This window comes from Habropoda laboriosa, unplaced genomic scaffold (assembly GCF_001263275.1).
Source record: "Habropoda laboriosa isolate 0110345459 unplaced genomic scaffold, ASM126327v1 scaffold311, whole genome shotgun sequence".
Lineage (NCBI taxonomy): Eukaryota > Metazoa > Arthropoda > Insecta > Hymenoptera > Apidae > Habropoda > Habropoda laboriosa.
Window position 1 is genome coordinate 250,042 of NW_017100426.1, and position 24,967 is coordinate 275,008.

General features: G+C 36.2%; 1 protein-coding gene across 1 annotated transcript in view; it reads right to left on the bottom strand.

The window, feature by feature from the left end:
• The window catches only part of LOC108575527 (adenylosuccinate synthetase), a 38,297-nt gene extending 14,872 nt beyond the window's left edge, over positions 1 to 23,425 (bottom strand). The window contains exons 1-4 of the mRNA XM_017938350.1: positions 23,390 to 23,425; positions 22,948 to 23,050; positions 7,484 to 7,847; positions 2,442 to 2,834 (exon numbers count right to left, since the gene is read on the bottom strand). Of these exons, the coding sequence (XP_017793839.1) occupies positions 2,442 to 2,834; positions 7,484 to 7,847; positions 22,948 to 23,050; positions 23,390 to 23,425 (896 nt within the window). The remainder of the gene's footprint in view (positions 1 to 2,441; positions 2,835 to 7,483; positions 7,848 to 22,947; positions 23,051 to 23,389) is intronic.
• Between the last annotated feature and the right edge of the window lie 1,542 nt (positions 23,426 to 24,967).

Here is a 24,967-nt window from a genome sequence, read left to right on the forward strand (position 1 = left end):
CGTAGGTGTTTGATATTTTCGGACTGGCTCGAGTTTCAATACCTCTCTCTTCTTTGCTGCTGTCTCTTTCTGCGTCCGTCGGTGTCGGTAAAATAGAGTTTGAGAAACCTACTACCTTTTTCGTAGCTGTTCCACAGCGGTCCCGACTTTGGAACTCTTATAGAACTTTTATTGTAATGGGTCATTTTAACCCGGTCGGTAGTTTTAGCGATAAATGTAATAATGTTCTAACAGACACGTGGAAAGTATTGTAAAAATGCACAATGGAGAAATTGTGTCAGCCTCACGATACATAAATAATTGTAATAATCATGTATAATAAATCAGAATAAGTAATAAATAGGAAGATTTAAAAAATATTATAATACTGATAAATTGCGATTACTAATAACGAAAAGGATACTTAAAGTAAAAGAAAAAAAAAAGGATTAAAAGAAATAATTTCTGTAGATGATTCGAGCATGCTACAGAGACTTCTACAATTATGACTAAAATTCAAAAAAACACATTGGACAAAATGGATTTGCTTATTTTCACTGTAAATTCACAAGAAGAAAGTTCGGTTAAAGTTAGCGATCGTACAACTGTGACTTCTCTTTTAGTTAATACAAAATGTTTATGTATTAACGCAGTATTTAAAAAGATTAATACACGCAATTTTATGTACATTTCTAAATGTACCATAGATCATTATATTATAAAGTACTGTTAGAAATATTTCTTACCCATTGACCATGGCAGTGAATTTAAGGAGAGTTAAATCTAACCAACCGCAACGTCTCTTTCTATTTGTCGTAACTCCAACCTCGTGCCCTCTCCTTTGTAAAAGCTCGCCCGTGGCATCCAAAAGTTCAGTAGGAAATGGACCATCGCCAACCCTTGTAGTATATGATTTAACCACGCCAACAACTTCACCAATGTAAGAAGGTGATAGTCCAAGACCAGTGCAGACACCGCCTATACTGCAGTTAGAACTAGTAACATAGGGATATGTACCAAAATCTATGTCCAGCATTGCGGCATTTGCACCTTCAACTAATACTTTTTTCCCTTCGCGCAACGCTTGATGTAAATACTGAACCGTTTCTTTTACTAATGGTCTTATTCTTTCTGCATACCTGAAAATAGAACAGAGATATCATTTTCAATAAGTAGCTTTTTAGTGTAAAATAATCTAACATCGTTCCGGCATTGAATTATTCGAAAAACTTATGGCTATTAACACTTAAGAGGGTATTCTAGTCTAGACTTTTAAAAAAAAAGATCTATTTTTTTTTTGCATTTTCTGAAAGTAGACATTTGCAGAAGTATAACTGTCGAAGGATTTTTCCGAATTTGTAAAATTGGCGAAGTTATGGATGGTTAAAGAAGACGGCATGTAGCCCGTAGTCGTAAGTATATCATTCTGGTATGAGAAACTTTAAACGCGTTTTTCTCGAAACAATATTTTTCTAAATGGTTGACATGATAACTCAAGTTCTAGTTGTCCGATTGACTCCAAATTCTGCTGGTTTGAACCAGAATTATGCCAAAATATATATTTTTCCAATTTGTAGAGCCTCTGATAGACGAAAAAAAGTCGAAAAAATCGATACTTCGTATTCAAGGTGCTGCCATTCTTTAAATTTTCAATATTTTTCTTTTATTCTACTACCGACCATAGCGAGGTGCATACTAAATAAGAATCAATTGGATTTTTTTATTGCTGATAAGCAATAAATGCCCGTGTTTGACGTGTTCCACAGCAGCCATATTTAATTATTTTTCAACAAAAAAATTCGTAATCATTCTTGAAGGACAAGTAAATACATAGGAATAAAGCTCATGTTAATAACTGTTACCGTACTTGTGTAATAAATTAGCAAAAAAGGCCTTAAAAAACGGCCGTCACACTAAAAGACCCTCTTAAGGGGGTACACCTGTCAGACAGTTTCAAAAAATCGCTTCCTTTGTGAATTTTTTTGCAGGTAATTACTAAGTGAAAAGTTTCTATTTCTTTGGTGGACAAATATGTAACTTCCGCTTCTATTTTCAAATTTTTTCGAATCAAAAATGCTACAAAATGGCGAAGTTATTTGCTAACTCTGAAGCCGCGTATGTTGGAACATTGATAGTTGGCCGCCATCGCCACCAAAGACTAGAATGCCCAAATTACAAAATTCTTTTTGATTTATAAATAAGAATGTATTACCTACAATGTAGCGTAGGATTTAAAAAATTTTTTAATAATTATAGAAATGGCGACACTTTGAAGAGGAAAAATCTCTTTTTACTAAAAGTTAAAGTTAGCGATCGTACAACTGTGACTTCTCTTTTAGTTAATACAAAATGTTTATGTATTAACGCAGTATTTAAAAAGATTAATACACGCAATTTTATGTACATTTCTAAATGTACCATAGATCACTATATTATAAAGTACTGTTAGAAATATTTCTTACCCATTGACCATGGCAGTGAATTTAAGGAGAGTTAAATCTAACCAACCGCAACGTCTCTTTCTATTTGTCGTAACTCCAACCTCGTGCCCTCTCCTTTGTAAAAGCTCGCCCGTGGCATCCAAAAGTTCAGTAGGAAATGGACCATCGCCAACCCTTGTAGTATATGATTTAACCACGCCAACAACTTCACCAATGTAAGAAGGTGATAGTCCAAGACCAGTGCAGACACCGCCTATACTGCAGTTAGAACTAGTAACATAGGGATATGTACCAAAATCTATGTCCAGCATTGCGGCATTTGCACCTTCAACTAATACTTTTTTCCCTTCGCGCAACGCTTGATGTAAATACTGAACCGTTTCTTTTACTAATGGTCTTATTCTTTCTGCATACCTGAAAATAGAACAGAGATATCATTTTCAATAAGTAGCTTTTTAGTGTAAAATAATCTAACATCGTTCCGGCATTGAATTATTCGAAAAACTTATGGCTATTAACACTTAAGAGGGTATTCTAGTCTAGACTTTTAAAAAAAAAGATCGATTTTTTTTTGCATTTTCTGAAAGTAGACATTTGCAGAAGTATAACTGTCGAAGGATTTTTCCGAATTTGTAAAATTGGCGAAGTTATGGATGGTTAAAGAAGACGGCATGTAGCCCGTAGTCGTAAGTATATCATTCTGGTATGAGAAACTTTAAACGCGTTTTTCTCGAAACAATATTTTTCTAAATGGTTGACATGATAACTCAAGTTCTAGTTGTCCGATTGACTCCAAATTCTGCTGGTCTGAACCAGAATTATGTCAAAATATATATTTTTCCGATTTGTAGAGCCTCTGATAGACGAAAAAAAGTCGAAAAAATCGATACTTCGTATTTAAGGTGCTGCCATTCTTTAAATTTTCAATATTTTTCTTTTATTCTACTACCAACCATAGCGAGGTGCATACTAAATAAGAATCAATTGGATTTTTTTATTGCTAATAAGCAATAAATGCCCGTGTTTGACGTGTTCCACAGCAGCCATATTTAATTATTTTTCAACAAAAAAATTCGTAATCATTCTTGAAGGACAAGTAAATACATAGGAATAAAGCTCATGTTAATAACTGTTACCGTACTTGTGTAATAAATTAGCAAAAAAGGCCTTAAAAAACGGCCGTCACACTAAAAGACCCTCTTAAGGGGGTACACCTGTCAGACAGTTTCAAAAAATCGCTTCCTTTGTGAATTTTTTTGCAGGTAATTACTAAGTGAAAAGTTTCTATTTCTTTGGTGGACAAATATGTAACTTCCGCTTCTATTTTCAAATTTTTTCGAATCAAAAATGCTACAAAATGGCGAAGTTATTTGCTAACTCTGAAGCCGCGTATGTTGGAACATTGATAGTTGGCCGCCATCGCCACCAAAGACTAGAATGCCCAAATTACAAAATTCTTTTTGATTTATAAATAAGAATGTATTACCTACAATGTAGCGTAGGATTTAAAAAATTTTTTAATAATTATAGAAATGGCGACACTTTGAAGAGGAAAAATCTCTTTTTACTAAAAAAAAATATCAACTTTAAACAGTTCTAAAAAATTAAATAATTGAGATATCGAAAAAATCCTAGGCTACGTTGTAGAATACTTTATAGAGAATATTCCTTCAAAATTTGAACGAAATCGGACGTGTAGTTCCGGAGATTTTGTGTCGGTCAATTAAAAAAACATAGTTTCGAGAAAAGTGTAAAAGAATTTATAAGATAAAATTCTTTTCTGATAAAAAGAGGTTTATTATATTTTATCTTTAATCTGCTGTTCCAAGTCCATACAGCAATACTTCTGCATCAGAAAAGATGTCAGCAATCTCCTTTTGCTTTTTTAAGTAACTTTCGTGCTCTTTTACGCTACTCTTCCGCCGTTTCTTCAGAGTTTCTTATTCGTTCTCCGTCCATTACTTTACAAAAGTTGTAACTGTTTATTCCTAAAACTAAACGCATCATTTGCATCATTTTGAAAATATTATTATTTCCCTCGTTAAAGATGCTAGCAGCTGTAAATGTTGCAATGTCAACAGTTTTCTTTCCACGAAACGGCCGTAATATATCGTCAATTCATTTATCAACTTATCCGTTGGTTTTTCCTTATTTCTTTTTTTATCACATCACATGTGATAAGAAAACCTTAAATTACATATTTGTAAACAACAAAATATTGCTCCAATGCAATATCTCCGTTTCATCTGATCTGCGAGGCGTCCCGCATGATACAATCCGTTCCCGTATCTATTGCCGTAACTTCGCCAAAAACATCGCTTGCAAGACATTCTACACACTTGAAACTTCAAGAAAATTAAAAACAATCGTTTTTTGAAACCGTCTGACAGGTGTACCCCCTTAGCACCTGAAAATTGCAAGCCGACGTCTGCAATGGCTTCGGAGAAAACAGCTTGTAACACTTCATCTCTTCCACCCTATATAGATATGTTATCAAACAAACGACAGATAATGATTTCGATTCATCATCGGATAGCAATTACGAAGAGTCATAGCGGAAGAGATAGTGTAATGAAAAATATGAGAAATGAACAAAGACCGGTAATTAGTCACACCGATAATTATGAAAATAGTTTGTCTGAAAGCAATTCGAGGCAAATGTAGATATCAAATTATGTTTAGAAATTTTTAGTGGAGTAGAAGTATTGAATTTATTTGTAACAAGAGCAAGTCATTACTATCGTCGACAAAATTACAATGATGAAACGAAAAAGAGGAAAAATTCAAGTGACACAAATATCACAGGTTTAAAACAACGTTTTGGCTTGATTATTATAATAAGACCTGTAAAAGGTAATTATAGAAAGATACTGAGGATACTGATGAAAACATTGAGATCGAAATCGGTTGATGGTGAAACAAGCGGTTATTGCAATTCTAGGCTGAAGGTCGTAAAATAATGTGATTTTCACAATTTTTAACCGTTTGTGGTTCGTATGTGTAGTAACATTAACCAATATCGATGAAATTTTCAGCATGTACAGGGTGACCCAGGTAAAGTGTTACAATCTGCTCCGAAACTATTAGCGATACCGACTTGAAATTTGGACACGTTAAATGGTTCAAAGGGGCTAATATTTTAAGGTGCAAAACTTCTGGGGATGAATTTCATATTTGTGAAAAGGGCGCAACCCCCAATTTTTTTAAACGGAACTGTACATTAATTTTTCATTATTCTGATATATGTTGCCAAGATTTACAACTTTTATCTGAAACATTTCTTTTAAATTCTAGTTAAAAAATTATAGCTAAGGATAACGTTTTTAAGAATAATTTTGGGGCGAGATAAAGACGATGAAAATGAAAAAAATGTAGAATTTATAAACATTAATTAAGTCTGATAAAAATGATTGAAATGTGTAGTTTGTGAGTGTGATGGGTTTTATGACTGAAGATTGAGCGAATGTTCATTCTCAAGTTTCGAATTCCAATCAGTTCGAGCTCGGATGACATTGTTACGAATCGCGATATGTTTGTTGCGAAACCGATAATTGTCCCTCTTTTTGAGTCAGACCATTTAAGGAATCTACTCGGGATAGGGGACTCGGGTAGTGCTCGGAAGATGGATTATTAACGTACAACAATTTGCTGTTAAAACTATATATTTGTGAATGAACGTTGTGCAGAGCGCGAAATGTCTAGGCTTACTGATAGGAAAATTGTGGTGTTCGCTATTTTATAAACTACGTGTGTGTTGTGATTGGTGGTGTGAAAACTGTCGTAGGTGTCTGTTTTATATCTTAGGGCATGTGGTGTCCAGGTGTGAGAGTCGTCGAATTTTTGGTATAATAAAGTAATTTTCCCATGCCGGCTAAAACCTCGCTTTTTAGAAGGTGCTGTCTATTGAAAATAGCGATGTTATTGTTCGGCTTGTCGGTACGGCCGAACAACCAAAGCGGCGTCTGTTACGCATGTGACAACATGAAGTAAATTCTAAGAATTGATTTTAGGGCGTGATTATGGTAGAAAGAATAAATAAATGCTTAGAAATGAATGGTCAACATTTTAAACATCTGATATAATAAATTTTAATCATAACTAATGTTTATTTTGATCATTTTTGTCCCACCCCAAAATTATTCTTGAACAAATTATCCTTCGCTATAACTTTTTAACTAAGCAGAATAAAGAAAAATGTTTCAGATAAAAGTTGTAAATCTTGACAACATGTGTCAGAATAATGAAAAATTAATGTACAGATCCATTTAAAAAAATTAGGGTGTTGCGCCCTTTTCATCCCTAGGAAATTCATCCCCTGATGTTTTGTACGTTAAAATGTTAGCCCCTTTGAACCACTTAACGTGTCCAAATTTCAAGTAGGTGTCGCTAATAGTTTCGAAGAAAATCGAAAATTGACATAGATCTACAAAACGTATGTTTCAAATTTTCATTAGAAACTCAGATAAAAAATTTGCAAACAGTGACCTTTACGATTTTCTTCACGATTTCCACAAATTGCAATTTTTTCACAATTTTTTGCACACGTCATCTATGTACTATACTGTTTTGAAGGGTGTACGTAGACTTTTTTGACTCGGTGTATATTGTAACTACTAATAAAGGTCACCTTAAAATCTCAGAAGCACATCCACCTAGAGAAGATTTATAAACCACCATATGTTCCACCCCACAAAACAGGGTAAGTCTTATTTGAAAGATTCTTTGAAACGAGCTATAATGTGGAAAATAAATGCCTGCGAAATTTCAAATGGGACACCCTGTATATAACCAAGATTGTACCGAGCATTAAGCCTCATACAATAAACAAATACTACTACTATTAATCACGGCTATTGCCATTTTTATTAGATCTTTTCATAATTATTTAGGCAATTTTAAAAAATATTTTGTTTAACATAAATACGTAAATTTTAATGGAACACATTGCCTATCGACACTATTATATCATTGAAAATTGTAAGAAATACTGATACCTAGATTTTATTTCAGTACACACTTCGCGTAAAGATTTATCGATAAAATAAGAAATAGAAAATACGCACTCTTGATATCGTTGAAGCTCTGCTTTCACATCAACGTGCAGTGCAGGGAACATTTTTTGATAGGACGTCACGAGCGTATCGAACTTTTGTGAGAATTTGTCGAAGTCTCCGAGAAGGTCACCAATTCTAAGCCCATTTCTGGCAGCTTTGCTCGAGTATGTTGGTCCAATTCCTTTCTTGGTAGTACCGAGAGATTGTGTACCTTTTTCTAACTCTTGTAAACCATCAACTTGCTGATGAAAATCAAATACAATGTGTGCACGGTCAGAGATTACCAATCGTTCTTGCCAGTTTTTCAATCCTTTTGCTTCGTTACTTTCTAATTCTTCGAATAGACCTGGTAGATGTATTACTACCCCATTTCCTGAAAAAAATCGTAATAAAAATCACATTTAGGTTACAGTTATCACACTTCGTTACAAAGAATATTTAAAAAAAAGATATAATGACGATATCATGTATTTTATGATCGTGTGTACTTCTTTTGTATATCTCAAATTCAGAACTATGCTATTCCACAGAGTCTGTCTAGCAAGAGCGTGACCGCTATAATTTTTATCTGATAGTAATTATTGAGAAAATCCACGAATAGTCAGGTATGCGAACGTTGTAGAAAAAGTCTCAGTTTTTCTTCTGACTTTCATAAGGAAACGAAATTTTTCGCCTCAAGTGTCGTGTATACGCTGAGAGCAAAAAGGACAGCCTGAGCACACATGAACATCAATCGCAATTGGAATAACGTCATCTTGTCAGATAAAGCTTCCTTGGAGCACAATCTATTGTTTACCACATCTGGGCTTCACACACCAATAGATTAGCCCAAAAGACATTTAAGTATCACACCTAGTGAAGGTACATAATTGGAGGTGTTTCTTTAAACAAGGATTCGGAACATTGTCCGTTTTCACGGAGACTCGGGCAGAGCGTCAACTATCGAACAGTTTAATCTAGCATAGATATCTAAAGTCTATTCTTTCATACATGTTTATCTCTAGTTCTCGTCATTCTCGTCTCTGTTCTTTTTTGTCTAATATTCTGTGTAATATAAAGGAGGTGATTTGGTTTTTGGTCCAACATGACGGCGATTTTCAAACCGATCACACCAGCCTAACTAGCGAGTTCACTAGTTTCGAACGGTATATGTACTATATTTATTGGAAATGGGTTATGAAAAAGAAATAGTCTTTTAACTTTGTAGTATGCTATTATATTTATTGACGGACTTAGAGGAAACATCTTTACGCTGTTGAATCTTCTAAAGGTCTGTGTCTGGGCACCCAAAAAGAAAGTTGGGGTCCCATACCTAGGAACTGTTTACTTTATGGTATCGCATTGTGCAGTGCGTGACTCGAAGACGGACACCAGACATATCTGGTGGAAGTCTTAGTGCCTTTGTTTAAAATAACGCTGAGACATTTTTGTCCTTACTTAATTATTTCCTTAGGGTGTTGTTAGAAATAATCCAACAATATTCTTCACATAAGGTTTTTGTACTTCAAGATGGATAGTGATGAATTATCGTTGAATAGTGAGAATTCTAATGGATCAAGCGAGTGAATGGATAGCGATGTACAGTTCAGTTTTATCAGGCAGTGAAACAGATGATTCCGATTACAATTTTCCTGAAATCGATACGAATAATTTACCTTCTCCGTCATCAAGATTTCCGTTCACAAGTTCTCCAGGCGTCCACATAAATAACGCTACTAATGATATACTTAGTTACTTTGAATATTTTATCAATTCTGAACTACTGGACTTGATAGTTCTAGAAACAAATAAATATGCCGATTACAAAAGTAGTGCCGGAGAACTTAAGAATCTCTCACGGCAGAAAAAATGGCACGAAACCAACAAAAATGAAATATACGTCTTTCTATCGCTCCAGTTACTGGAATCCGTAATTTGGAAACCTACTATAGAATCGTACTGGTCTAGAAAGCCTATCATCGATACACCGTTTATTAGGAAGATTATGTCATATCAAAGATTCCGTTTATTGAAAAGTTGCCTTCATTTCGCAGATAATAATTCTGCCGTACCACATGATCATCCAAATCGAAAACTCAATCAAATTTGGCCCGTGTTTGAACGCATCAATCGCTCGTTTATGGCAGCAATGACACCGTTACAAAATTTTTCTGTGGACAAAAGTTTATTACTTTATAAAGGTAAATTGAGTTGGAAACAATATCTGGTGGAAGTCTTAGTGCCTTTGTTTAAAATAACGCTGAGACATTTTTGTCCTTACTTGATTATTTCCTTAGGGTGTTGTTAGAAATAATCCAATAATATTCTTCACATAAGGTTTTTGTACTTCAAGATGGATAGTGATGAATTATCGTTGAATAGTGAGAATTCTAGTGGATCAAGCGAGTGGATGGATAGCGATGTACAGTTCAGTTTTATCAGGCAGTGAAACAGATGATTCCGATTACAATTTTCCCGAAATCGATACGAATAATTTACCTTCTCCGTCATCAAGATTTCCGTTCACAAGTTCTCCAGGCGTCCACATAAATAACGCTACTAATGATATACTTAGTTACTTTGAATATTTTATCAATTCTGAACTACTGGACTTGATAGTTCTAGAAACAAATAAATATGCCGATTACAAAAGTAGTGCCGGAGAACTTAAGAATCTCTCACGGCAGAAAAAATGGCACGAAACCAACAAAAATGAAATATACGTCTTTCTATCGCTCCAGTTACTGGAATCCGTAATTTGGAAACCTACTATAGAATCGTACTGGTCTAGAAAGCCTATCATCGATACACCGTTTATTAGGAAGATTATGTCATATCAAAGATTCCGTTTATTGAAAAGTTGCCTTCATTTCGCAGATAATAATTCTGCCGTACCACATGATCATCCAAATCGAAAACTCAATCAAATTTGGCCCGTGTTTGAACGCATCAATCGCTCGTTTATGGCAGCAATGACACCGTTACAAAATTTTTCTGTGGACAAAAGTTTATTACTTTATAAAGGTAAATTGAGTTGGAAACAACACATGCCACTAAAGAGAGCAAGATACGGTATAAAAAGTTACTTATTGTGCGAAGCAGATTCGGGATACATTTATTCGCAAATTATGTATACGGGAAAGAACACGGTTATAAGTGAAAAATACAAAAATCTAACCATGCCAACACAAATAGTACTGTCTCTAGCAGAGCCATTATTAGATAAAGGATATTGTATTACTACTGACAACTATTACTCCTCTCCCGAATTAGCAACTATGTTACTGGAGCGAAAAACTGACACATACGGGACACTAAGGACGAATAGAAGAAACGTACCGACACGTATAAAAACAGAGAAACTAGAAACAGGTCGTATAATAGCATTTGAAGACCGCAAAATCTGTATTACGAAATGGATGGATAAAAGAGAAGTTACGATTTTATCAACTATTCACAATCCAGAATTTACGACAGTAACCAAAAATAATAAATCAAAGTGCAATCTGAAAGCAATATGCGATTATAATTTGACAATGGGTGGCGTTGACAGAGCCGATCAGAATGTAAAACATTACCCCACGACAAGGGAGCGAGGAAAGAAATATAATTATAAAATTTTCATACACCTATTAGACCGAGCCGTTTGGAACGCGTTTGTGTTGTACAAAAAGGGAGGCGGGATGAAAACGAATTTCCAGTTTCGACTCGAAATAATAGAGGGACTAATTTCGAAGTACCATGTCAGCGAGTCACCAGGACCAAGTAAAGCAGGGCGACCAAGTTCTGCCCCACCACCAACTCGATTAACTGAGACACTTCGTAGAATTCATTCCACCAAGTGAAAAGAAAGACAAACCTACAAGGCAGTGTACAGTGTGTTGCTCGAAACGGAATGGCGAAGAAAGAATTAGAAAAGAAACAAGATACTACTGTTCAAATTGTGACGTGGGATTGCGTACACCGTGTTTCAAAGTTTATCATACGAGACGAAATTATTGAACAGGTACTTGCAGAACATATTTTTTCACACATCATATATAGAAACATTTTACAACATAAAAGAATTAAGCAAAACTCTAATTTTATTAGACTGTTAACACTTTACCAACCGGTAGCCTAATAATCGGCTTTTTGCCGCCAACGCTTTTTGACCGATAGCCTATTAATCGGTCAAAGTTTGATTTAACATTTCTATAGGTTGTTACGTACGCAGACTAGCCGACACGGCGGCGCCGAGACCTAGCACGCACCCCCTAGAAGGCCCTTGAGATAGAGTAAACGAACGCATTCCGTTCTCATCGAAAATCTAGGGCCCCCACCACCAAAAACCACGATTTTTGGTGTATATAAGGGCACGATGTTTGATGCTCAGGGGCTCAATCTTTTACCAGAACGATACTCCGCCAGTCGGAACGCGAGCAAGATCGGGTTGTAGTTCCATTCGAGCACAGAATTATTATATTCTCAATACGGTCTAAGACACTCCCGCGCATCATATTCTCGCCCAGTAAAGAATTAACCATCTGACTATTTAACTATCATTGTAAATGATCGAAGCAACTTGTAACTTCGCGTTTATACTAGAATATATAGCTTTGTTAAGTCAGACTCGTTCATTTCAACCAAACCTCTCCTGAGTAACATTAGTAACGAATCGGCTAGACTCACAAAGATATACCTTTACCGCTCGAGGTATATCTAACATTACGATAGGCACAGTCCTCAAAACCTTCCAACTGTTCCATCCTTTGGAGAACGACGTATTAGCCACATACGTCGAAGGTTCCAATCCTATCGGACTTACTGGAGTACGACGTATCAACCACATACGTTGAATGTTCCAATCGGTCCATCAAAAACCAACATTCCGCTCCGTGTGAGGACACGAAGCGTAACCCGTAACAAGGTATAAGAAAAAGCGCATATGTTCCCGCGCGAAAGCCTAGAGTCTAAACAGAGCCGGTGTCAGCGATGTACCTGTGGCCGAGTGAGCGGTCGGAAGCGCGTGGGATCTTCAACCGCTACCGGTCGGTAAAGTGTTAAGGGGTTAAACATAAAGAGAATAGTGAAAATTTAATAAAAGAACTTTTTTGCCATCGACAGAAAAGTAGTCTTACAAGAGGATAATGATCCCTGAAACATAGGAGGTCGCCTCTAGACACAGTGGAAAGCAGGAAATGGTATTAATGTTTTGGATTGGCCATCTCAGTCACCAGACACGAATCCAATCGAAAATATTTAGATATACACACATGAAAACAATTAACACGACAGATACGGTTAATATGGAAGTCCCTATCCCGAAAATATGCGGTGAATTTAGTTGCAAGCATGTCCATGCACTGTGAGGTAATTTTAGACAACTATGGCGATAGAACCAGTTATCATCCCCGCTGGCAGTTTAGTAGCATTTTGCGATTAATTGAAGAAAATAAAAAAATAAATAAATATAACATTCGTTTAAAGAAAAACGTAAAAATATAATTTAACCGAAAGTAAATAATTCGCTTTTTATATAAATAAAGTATTTCTATTTCTATATTAATACTTGGTGTAACCTCCGTTTCTCTGAATGACATTAAAAATACGGTTTGGCATTGATGACATTAACTTTTTAAGTGTCTCTGTTTCAACAGATGTCCACGCTTCATTCATCACATCCCTAAGGGACAGAATATACAGAATTAAGATTCGGAGGAACAAGCAGGCCATGTTAGAACTTCGATATTTTTTCGAAGAAACCACGGCTTCGTGTGCTTTGATGTGTGGACGCAGCATTATCACGTTGGTAAATGAAACTGTCATCTTCAATATTTTCTGTAAATGGTATGAAAATCATTTCTAACAATTCTGTATATTTATCCGAAACGCTTCCTGGGCTTCGTCGCCAATTTGAAAGTGTAGTATCGTAATTGTGCGCACGAGAGAGAAAGCGGGCGACGAGCGAGGATAGCCAGGCCCAACGGGAAAAACCCCGGCGACAAGAGGCCCACGAAGGACCTGGCTATAAAGTACGGCGTGCGAGGGATGAAGAGACAGTGTGTTTGGAAAAGTCGAGAGGCGTGAATAGAAGAAACGTGTGTCAAAGTCAAATGTATTATAGTTATTCATACATTTTATTAATAAACATCTATTTATATTTCTGATCCCACAATTTTATGGCTTATGTAACAAATTGGAGACTTTCTGTCGGCTTTGAACGCAGCCCAAATCATTAGGGAACCATCGTCGAAGTTACAACTCCTTGCCACGTTTCTTTCAGTTCTCAGATCGTGCCAGTAATATTTGTAGCCACTTGGTCCATCTAAATTGAACTTCTTTTCGTCTGAAAAGATAACAGATTCCTATTCCTTCGTCCAGCACATGTGTGCCCGTGTAAAATCGAGACGGACTTGTTTATGTTCTTCAATGGTTGGTTTACTTAGTATTTTTTTTCAACAATACCGTCAAGAAGTATTTAAAATTTGTTACACACGCTCGTTGTTATTGACAGCTCCAATTCAGCACGAAATTGTGCTGCACTTTTCGTTTCTTTAACCGCAGACGTCATTAACGCTGTCTCTTCGACAATTTTTAATTGCAGCCCTTTAAAATGGGTTTTACCGTAATTTTTAGCTAAATTCACATAATTATTTATCACTGTACACAATCAATTAACTTTTTCCGCGGTTGTACGATTAGAACAGTATCTTTATAAGCAATATGCGATTCGTATCTTTATAAGCATCGACCAATGCCTTTTCCGGACTTCATAACACCTTTCCTCGTGGCATTCTAATACAGATGAATAAAATTATAACAAATACACGATTTCCATGAATTTTAATATCAATACTTTTAAGATACTCGCAGTTTGTCATAGTTATCTGCTTCGAATGCATTCAGAAACTAAGTGACTTTATAGAAATTTCGTACTTGTATTCTGCTTTACAGAGTATAATAAAAAATAACACAAAAAGTAAACAAATAATTCCCAATGTCAAGGGTTCACATATATTACTGTGGACTGTCCCACAAAATAGCCAGAAACGTGGGAACATTTGTGCCATTTTCTAAAATATGAGTGGGAAGTATTATACGTAAATTCAGGTGAACACTTTTCGGTTCCAAAGGTAAACGGACACGAAATAGTGGCGTTGATAGATACGGGGAGTGATCTATGCTTAATTTAGGTGAACACTTATGTCGAGATCGAGGCTTGATCAAGGGATGATACAGTCGCATCTATTAGAATACGTCAATGTTCTTAGGCTCCCCGAAGACCAGGGCAAGTCTTAAGCCGGGGAGAGACAAAAGAACGGAAACTAAAATCTGAAGGAGTTGGAAAAGAGACAGTTCACGTGGAAGAATAGAACAAGGTTTGGTAAGGGCTTGTTGGCAGTACACCTACACCACAGTTCAGTTTTTCTTCTACCAACCGTCGAGATATACCCGCCGAACCACTGCCGCAGGGTCAGTTAACGCATAAAACGATTGTATTTTCTGGGCGAATTGTACACCTACCATCACACTTATGTATATCTTAATAAATTGAGGTGAAAACAGTGTAACGGCGTTTCCTCACCCACCTCAGTGTCATAAATTACACTAATTTGGCTATTTTGCGATTACGATGTAGCAACGATTTATTTTTTATCAGTGAAATGAGTTCACCGACCCGGCCGTAACATCAGCTGTTGAGGGTTGCCTTGAAAGGTCAGGATCGGCACAATGACTCACTTCCGTCGAAGCAGGTTAATTCGTGAACGAATGGGTAACTTTTTCATAAGTAATAAAACACTTTATTCCTTTCGGATAACGAATAAAAGTACCTATCAAAAACAGTTATTAATTTCTCAAAATTAGTAAAAGCATTTAATTTGAATAAATGGTAGTATCTGTAAAATTTTCACCTAATGCATCACACAGCATATTTAAATAGTTTTATTTCTAACTATTGACATATTATTTATGCATATTGCAATGTGTTGTATTAGAATAAAAAATTCTTTTTCGGAATTCAACGTGTTAAACGACTTATTAGTTTATTTGTTATTCATGAATAACGAATAATTCCAGATTATTCTTAATTTAAGACGATGTAACATTTGCCGCACGCTTCCCTCGATACCCACGCTGTGCCAATGCATTTGTTCACGATCGCGTGCGGATGAGTCTCTGCGCTCCAGTGCCTGGGCGCGGGCTCTATGCGCGCTCTGATTGGCCAGTGTTTTTCGTTAATAACTCAAAAACGAAGCTTCAACCAACGTTTTGGTAAAGGAAAAAGTTGTTCAGAGTCACCCCAGCAACCCCCCATTTCCGGGTGTTACACTCTTTACGAAACACCCTGTATAAGGAGTAGAATTTTGACGCTCTGGGGTTCAGTTTCTAATAATTCTGTCAGTCGGAACGTTGACACGAAGCAAGATTGAATTGCATTCCCTTTCAAGCATTTTATTATACAGGGTGTTCCGTTTAACGTGGATTCGTTAATATCCTCATTACCTTTACCGATACGCAAAATTGTGTGAGGACAAAGTTGTTGGGTTTAGAATGAGGAATGTTGTCATCTGTGAATTTTTTGGCAAGGTCGTTTCCATTCCCAATTTTCAAGGTAATCCTCATTTTTTTGCAGATTAACGTGTTTTTTGTAATACAATATTGTAGTGGACATCAAGACGAATTCAAAGGTATACAACACCACGACCTTGAAATGACCTTGAATGAAAAAAATCACTATAATTCAAAAAAGAATTGGAAAGTGAACATTCGGTGTTTTTTGGGCTAACAAATGTTCAAAATGATTTCCATTTACTTCAAGGCATCGGTGGATAGGTCGCGGTTCAAGAATCTGTTGGCCAGCTAGATCACCAGATCTAACTCCGCTCGATTTTTTCTTATGGGGACACGTGAAAAGTCCAGCTTGTAATGATATCCCAACCACAGCACATAAGATGCAGGAAAGAATTGTACACGCTTGCAATGCCATTCCTGCAATGATGATTGATCGCACAAGGAAAAATTTTGTATTTCGTATTCGAAAATGCCTTGAAGTAAATGGAAATCATTTTGAACATTTGTTAGAATAAAGATTTTGCCCAAAAAACACCGAATGTTCACTTTCCAATTCCTTTTGAATTATTGTGATTTTTTTTCATTCAAGGTCATTTCAAGGTCGTGGTGTTGTATACCTTTGAATTCGTCTTGATGTCCACTACAATATTGCATTACAAAAAACACACGTTAATCTGCAAAAAAAAAATGACGATGCCTTGAAAATCGGGAATGGAAACGACCTTGCCAAAAAATTCACAGATCACAACATTCCTCATTCTAAACCCAACAACTTTGTCCTCACACAATTTTGCGTATCGGTAAAGGTAATGAAGATATTAACGAATCCATGTTAAACGGAACACCCTGTATACATACTCTACGTATGTGTCCACTAGACAGTACTGTCTAAAACATTTGTTTTCCACACGCACAAAAATTTGTCAAACCCTCACCTCCCCCAAGGACCCACTTCCACGTTTTTCATCAGCAGGAGTCTACGAAATACCGTGTACATCGGAGAAACTGGGAGGAGCGTGAGTACACGTCTCAAAGAACATCATTTTTCTGCATTTCCCTCCAAGAGACAACTTGAAAGGAAATTTCTAAGTCGATGGAGGGAGCGTTTTTTACTTGGGTGGAAAACGTTCCTCCATTGTACAGAATAACTCGAAATCCTGGCAAGGAACAGTTCAGAATTAACAAGAACTTTGGACGCTAACACACAGTCCTTACAAAACTGTGTCATATTGTGAATAAATAATTGCTGTTGTTAGTAAAGCTTGTACTAAAGCTTTGCCATATATTCTTAATCCCATAAACCACTGGAATTAACACCCCTTTCGTTGTCTGCGAGATAAATTAAACACCAAGCGCTGCCGTTTCGGCTAGGCTTGCGTACGTAACACGTACAATGCCAATTTGGAATCGGTTTTTCTGTTGCAACGTATTGCTAAGAACAGCCTCCGAAAAGTTAAAATTCTTTCAGATATTCCAAATATTAAACACAATTCACAGTTACCTTGATAATAAATAAATTACAGTTAATCGACAATCTTTCCCGTTTTGTCGCTTGGAACTTTACAACTGCAAGATACATACAATCCTATACATGCCGCGACATTACTCGATACGTCAATTTACGAACACCCGAATTTTTCAACTACCACGCTATAGTTCTGCGCTGACAGTAAACAATAAATGAAAACGGTTAAATATTTTGTTCATCTATATATCCTCCACACTGAGCAATAACGGCGTTAACAATTCGAGATAATATAGCAACAAATCTTTGTAATGTGTCTTCTTGAATCTTCTCTTTTCCAGACGATTTCTAGATACTCCCACAACTGTTTTTCAGATGTTGAGCACTTTGTTTTCACTTTTCGGTCCATTTCGTCCCACAATTTCTCGATTCAAATCGCGTGACTGTGGCGGCCATTGTATTATTTTAAGTTCATTATAGTCTTGTAATTCTTTTAAATCATTTGTACACACATTTGCACTGTGTTTTGAATCATTCGTTCCTTCATGATTTGAAAATGTTGCTCTTTGCGAAGTATACAATTAAATTACCGATTTTGTTTACTCCAAAATACCCCCCAAAACCATCACAAAGATTCTCAACAAAAAAGAGACAGAGAGAGCAGAGGCACTTGAGCCGTTGAACTCAAGTGTCCCCGCTGCACCAATTTTTGTCCGACATTAGTTATTCCCTTTTTATTTATAGTAATTAGCGATAAATATTATCTATCTCGTTAATTAATACCTGCATAAGAGTGTGTGAGACAAAAACGAGCGGCAAAAGTTACATTTGAAAATTGTATACAAATCATATTTTGTATATGTATATTTCTAATGCAACGATGGTGGCCAAATACTTATGGACAGTAGTGTGTGCATGTAAACAGGGTGTTCAGCGTAACGGTTGTTAGGGATTGGGTTTATGACATGGACGCCTGTTTACGCTATTTTTGAATGCGCCCCTGTTTTTCTTCGCGTTAATTAATTTTTCTTTCATATTGGCCACGAAGCCCAGGAAGCGTTTTATGGCTGCAGAAAAATAAATTTTCTGCGGGCCACATACCTTCCCGGTGCCCACTCGTGAACATTCAATAGACATTGACATGTCATAAAACCTTTCGCGTCTCCCTGACCGCCCAAAGTCCCGTTACGCGCGGGCTACCCTTGGGCCTCACTCCCCCGCCATCGCGACATACCACCACCCTGCCAACTTGGAAATTCCAGGGTGGGCGGCATGCTCGCGGGCCAGGGAGACCGTCCAAGAGGGTAGACCCGTCCTCATTGGCGGAAACCACCAGCTTGTACCCGTACACCCATTTATAAATAAGCGCACCAACGCGGCAGAAAGACAGATCAAAAAGGGAAAATAGACAAGTAGCACATAACGAACACACACCACCTAAAATTGTCACTCTTCAACATAAAGCCTTTGTCTTACAACATATTAAAGTACGTGCAAACTCTAAGTTACCACGACTTGACACCAAGAACCAGCGACAATCCTGCGCCACCACTCTCGAACATACCGCTCGTTCGAAGCGCACGACGCAACAACGGTCTTTCAGATTTTTAAGACACTTCTGACAGTCTGGCAAAAAACCATGCTATAAACTAAAATTAATCAGCGCCCGATTGTCAACAAATTGTAAAAATAAAAACTGCAAGAATACTTTCTTTTTCAATAGAAAATCGAGGTCACCTTCACTTCGTTAAATGGCGCCATATAATTTTTTCTACGCAGTATTGTAGGTGACGTTGAAAAAATTCAGTGATATAGGAGAAAGGTTAGGGGACGAAATTGTAAATAATTCAGAATCTATTATAGCCATTATCGCAAATTTTTGATATATGATGCAAAATTGCAATTAAAGTACACACATCCATATCCTAACAATATACATAGATATGCAATTAATATATACAGGATGAACAAAATAACTTGATTATCTCGAATATCTCACTTATTTTTGATAATATGAAAGAATGTACAAGCAGAACATTCTTTGGTATAAAGGTGCAAATATTATGATAAACATAAAATTTTTCTAAATGTCATAAAAAGTATACTTCCATTATTGGGGAATCGCCTAATCACAACATCAAACGAAAGTGAAGAAGAAATTGATATATGCACCGAATTGCAATGGGCGGAAGTGAGTACAGAAGAACCCAATATCCCGTTTTTCGAGTGCTCGAGGGGGTGGCCTATGAGGACGAATAGGAATCCTTCCTCGTCCTGGGTTGTCCTCCATGAGTAGGGGGTTTTCCCTGGTCGATGGGGTAGTGGTATGGTATAGTGTCGGGGGTATGAGGCCCTGCGAAAGATCAGCCCAAACGGGACTGCTCTGTGTGTGTGTGTGTGTGTGTGTATGTGTGAAGTGGCTTTACGACACGTTAATTGCTATTGAAGGAAATGTACGGGCACCAGGAAGGCGTATGGCATGCAGAAGCGTCGAGTTTCTGCGTCCATAAAATACTTTCTGGTCCTATGTATGTGTGAAGTGGCTTTACGACACGTTAATTGCTATTGAAGGAAATGTACGGGCGCCAGGAAGGCGTATGGCATGCAGAAGCGTCGAGTTTCTGCGTCCATAAAATACTTTCTGGTCCTCGACATCGCTTCGAACGGAAAAGTAAAACACAAAAGAATTGAAATTAGAAGCCCTCAAAAATAGCAAGCCTGGTCGTCGGTGTCATAAAGTCAAACTTTTAACGGTTGCGTCTGCGACGCAACATCTGTAATGGCATCATACCGTCATTTATGCTCAACAAATGAAAAGTCGATGCACCAGAACTGTCCACCGGGAGCCGAAAGTTAGAGTGAATGGCGTAAAGCTGAAGCCACAAGTAAAGAGAAAAATTTCGACCAGCCGCCTGCATTTCATCCAGATGTGCAGAAAGATTTATTGCTGATTTATGAAAATCTATCAAGTCAAGAGTTTCTGTGAATATTACATTTCTCTGCTCATTTCCTTTTGGTTACCCGATATTTCAAGAAAGCAGAAACGTGGGTTTACAAACAGCATTTAGAGGTGCAATAGGTGTCCATATTTTCTCATTACTCTTCAGTAGCAAATGTGACTTCGTTGAAAATGAGTCGTAAAGAAAGAATACGATATGTGACAACTTGTATTATAATTTTCCACCAGGAAACCGAGCGCTACCGGGAGAATCGCATTAAATCTATTCCGCAAACTGGAAAACCAAGTCTTTTAAGTACGAGGGAGATAAACTCGATTATTCGAAAAGTGAAAAAAAATCCGCAAATAAATGCTCCAAAAATAGTTAGTGAGCTATTGGGAGAAAACTCCAAAGAAGTGTCAGCCGAAACAGTTCGGAAAACGATCAGGCAATCTGGTCACAACGGAAGAGTAGCTAAAAAAGACCGTTTATCAATGAGATGAATAGGAAGAAACGAATAAACTTTGCAAAGGAACTAATTTCTAAGGATGTCATGGTGAAAAGATGTAATATTTGCCGACAAAAGCAAATTTCGATGGAAAAACTAAGGAGTGGTGAAAACTGAATAAAAAATTCCAGTTTAAGAATACTAAGTAAGTAGTGGTCTGGGGCTGCATGTCATATGGAGTTGGAAACTTGGTGTTCATTGACATTATGGATGAAAATTTTTACTTAAACATACTTAAAAACAATTTAGTTCAAAGTGCCGAAAAAATGGAGATTAATAATAGTTTTAAGTTTTATCAGAACAACGACCCCAAGCACAAGGCACGCATTATGCAAGAGTTATAACGAATGCCCCAAAGTTCTTCATCCCCCACCACAGAAGGTCACCAGACCTTAATCCTATCGAGAATTTATGGGATTAATTAGATAGGAAAATTCGGAAAACTCGAATTTCTTCAGTAGTCGAATTAAGACAAAAACTCGAAAATTAATGGACAAATATAACCGTAGAATATTTTTTAAAAATTATAAATAATATGCTAAACAGGTGAAAACATGTTCTAAAACAAAATGGTTTCGCCACGAAGTATTAAAATTATTTTATAATACTAAATTATATTGAATAAGCGATAAAAATGAACGATGTCCGAATATTTTTGTGAGCCAAAAATACGGCACTATTTCTTTTAATAATGTTTTTCTTAATATTAATAAATTACCTATTACTTAAAGAATAACCAGGGCGATTACTTTATAAATAATCTAAGTACAGAGCCACCAAGTTAGTCATACTGTAGTGTTCGAATATTTTTGGGAGTCACTGTATATAGCAAAAGTGAGTCCTAACTGACAAAATAATGTATGGGTACTGCACTCTGTTTGCATTATATATAGGAGCTTTCGAATTGAAGTTATAGGACATATACGGGACTCAAGAGTAAATATTTATGAAAATTGTTAATTACTTATACGTCACCGCTGTTTCTTTAACACTAGAACTACCAAACCCGAAAAAATGGCGGATTTCAGATTTCTTACTTTTGTTCAAGTATACAGTGGCTTTTGTTGAAATAAAGAAATAATTATATATGTATGCCAATTTATTTTCCATTAATGATTCTAATTTCGAAGTTTTTTTATATAGTCTTATCTAAATATACCAGCTGTTCTAGTGTCTAATGTTAGTTCTGTTCTATATTATGTGTGTGGGAACGACAGAATGTCTGCGAGTGTTTACTATTTATGCAAGATTTATTTTGTTGTGACAAAAAAGTACGTGGACGCACAAGTGACAGCTTTTTAAGTAGCACACTGCCAAAATTTCAAGGACTCGTAAGCAGGCAACCATGGAAAACATAAAATTTGACTCATTAGATCATTTTCCAATGTTCAGCGAATCTAGACAAAGACGCACTCTATGCATTAAAAATAAACCATTTTCCTTTTGCTTAAAGTGCAATGTATAGGTATCTCTGCTGTAACAAAAGCAGCAACTGTTTCTACGATTACCATTAAAAAAAAAAAAACTATAATTTAAGTACATATTTATGTAGTTTTCTACATTTCCAATCAATGTTGAAAAAAATTACCCGTAAGTCCCGGAGGGAGTCCTACGTTCCATACCAGAAATCAATGATTTTCACATTCTCATGCATTCCAAACGAGTAGCTTCCGAATCCGAAGTACACAATACTCTATTTTAACCCTCAAAGAAATTCTACGACAAGTTTAAAGCACTGACAGACTTGGAGGGTTAAAGACTTGGTTTGACGCTCGAATCAGAAGTAATATATTGGAATGTCATAAATAAGATGATTAAAAAATGTCTTAAATGTATCTTCAGAAAATACGCTAAGACTTTCGATATTACCTGATACTTACGCTATACTTATCTTTTATGAACATTTCAATTATGTTTTATATATTTGATTATATCTTCAAATGAAAAATAGTTACTTAAGTTGTTGGTTTTTCAATTAAACCTATTGAAATATTATGGAAGACTACCATGATTGAAAAATAATTACCTATAACCGATGTACATCTAGAATTGATTATTCCACTGGGTAGAAGATGGAAATGGAACTCCGCACCATCTACTACTACAGTATGTCCAGCATTGCTTCCTCCCTGCAAAATTAAAATTCCTCATTTGCTCCCATGTAGATACTTTATTTCTTTACTTTTATTTCGTGTGTTTTAACCACTTATGGTGAGAAATGGCAGAAAAAATGTTTAAAGTAACATGAACATCCATTATTTCACAATTAAATATCTAATACGTGAGAGGTATCAAGTGTAAATCACCGATTCCGATGAATGGGACAACTCTCGAAAAAGATATTTAATATGTATTTAGTTTTTACATGCCCGTTTCCACGTCAATGGGATGAAAATAAGGTACAGAGCTAAGAGTGAGAGTATTATGTTTTTAAATATTTCGATAATTATCAAGTTTAGAAAATGTACGTAAGCAACAAGAGGAACATACTGATTTTGACCCATGGTGAGAGTTCAGACACGTCTATACACTTTGAAGCACGGTTTTGTAGTAAATTTTGCTGTTATTATCTTTTTAAATATTTCACTCGATAATAATAAAAAATATTTGCATATACGGGGTGTTTCATAATACGTGGATCCCAAGGTGACACAAAAACAATAAAAAAAAGTTCATATAAACATGCATTCTATTTCACCCTGTTTCAAAGTTATAGCCACTTTTGTGTTTCAATAATCCGCGAGAGCTTATCTCCATACAAGGTGCTCGGTTTGTAAACAAATGTTTATAAACAATGCGCTGTATCTTGTACATATTTCTTGTTCTTCTTCATTTCACACATTCTGTCGATTAAATTTACTCATTTCAGTTTATAGTCTCAGTTTCAGTCGTCAGTTCTCTTGCTAGAAGTACTTCATAATTTTTCTATTTTGCTGTGTGTTAGAAGTTAAAAGTGCGTAATTAAGTAAATCAGAATGAATAATTATTCGTATCGAGAGATGGCAGACATGCATTTAATGTACGGTCTTGCTGAATGTAATTCAACCGAAGGCAGATTCGACGCACGCCTGGAATTTTTGAAAGACTGCGAAATTCGATGATACGACGATTGCAATCTTGCAATACAAACCAGTTCCTTCTATTGCCTCTATGACGTGTTTACGTGCCACAACGCTTCTATTTTCTAATCGAATTGCACGCCTATCTACATTATTTCAGAATAATTTATTCGCTGATGTTCCGAAAAACATCTTCTTTTACTGCAACGAATTATATCTTTCCTATTCTGGATATTCTGTCAGTCACACAACAAATGTGTTATACGCTGCAATATTAACTTAACTTAACAACAATGATAGCGGCCAACGCCTTGTAGACCGACAATACTTTGTCGAAAATGTCTACACCACTTTTCATGACATTATAACAACTAATAAATTTTGACTTGAAATTTTTTTCTGGTCCAACTATTTTGTGAGCGTGGTGTATGCTAGAAAATAAAACAACACACTTCTGGCGTTTGGACGTGTAGGAGACTAATGTGAAATTACGGGTAAACAAAAATTGTGACGTGTAACAATCTCTTGCATATGTTTGTATTCGGCATTTCAGTAGAAATTTTCAATTTCTTCGTAACAGTTCCAACAGGAGACAAATGATCTTTCAATATTACAATGTTACATCTGTAAAAAAATGATCCGTAGTTATTTTCCGGGTAGATCCTATTGGATTTAGGCAATAAATGAAAATGTGGTATTTCAATTATAAAACTATTCTTTATTTTACACGCGAGGAAGCCACGTCACTACACATTGATAAGAGCTCGACAAGACGCGGAAAAAACAAAAAGATAATATCAGCGTCCACCCATACTAAACAGATGGTTACTATGTCATTCTTCTATACAGGGTGTCCCGTAACTCCTCGAACACCCGGAAATGGGGGGTTGCTGGGGTGATTTTGAACAACTTTTTCCTTTACCAAAATGTTGTTTGAAGCTTCATTTTTGAATTATTAACGAAAAACACTGGCCAATCAGAGCGCTA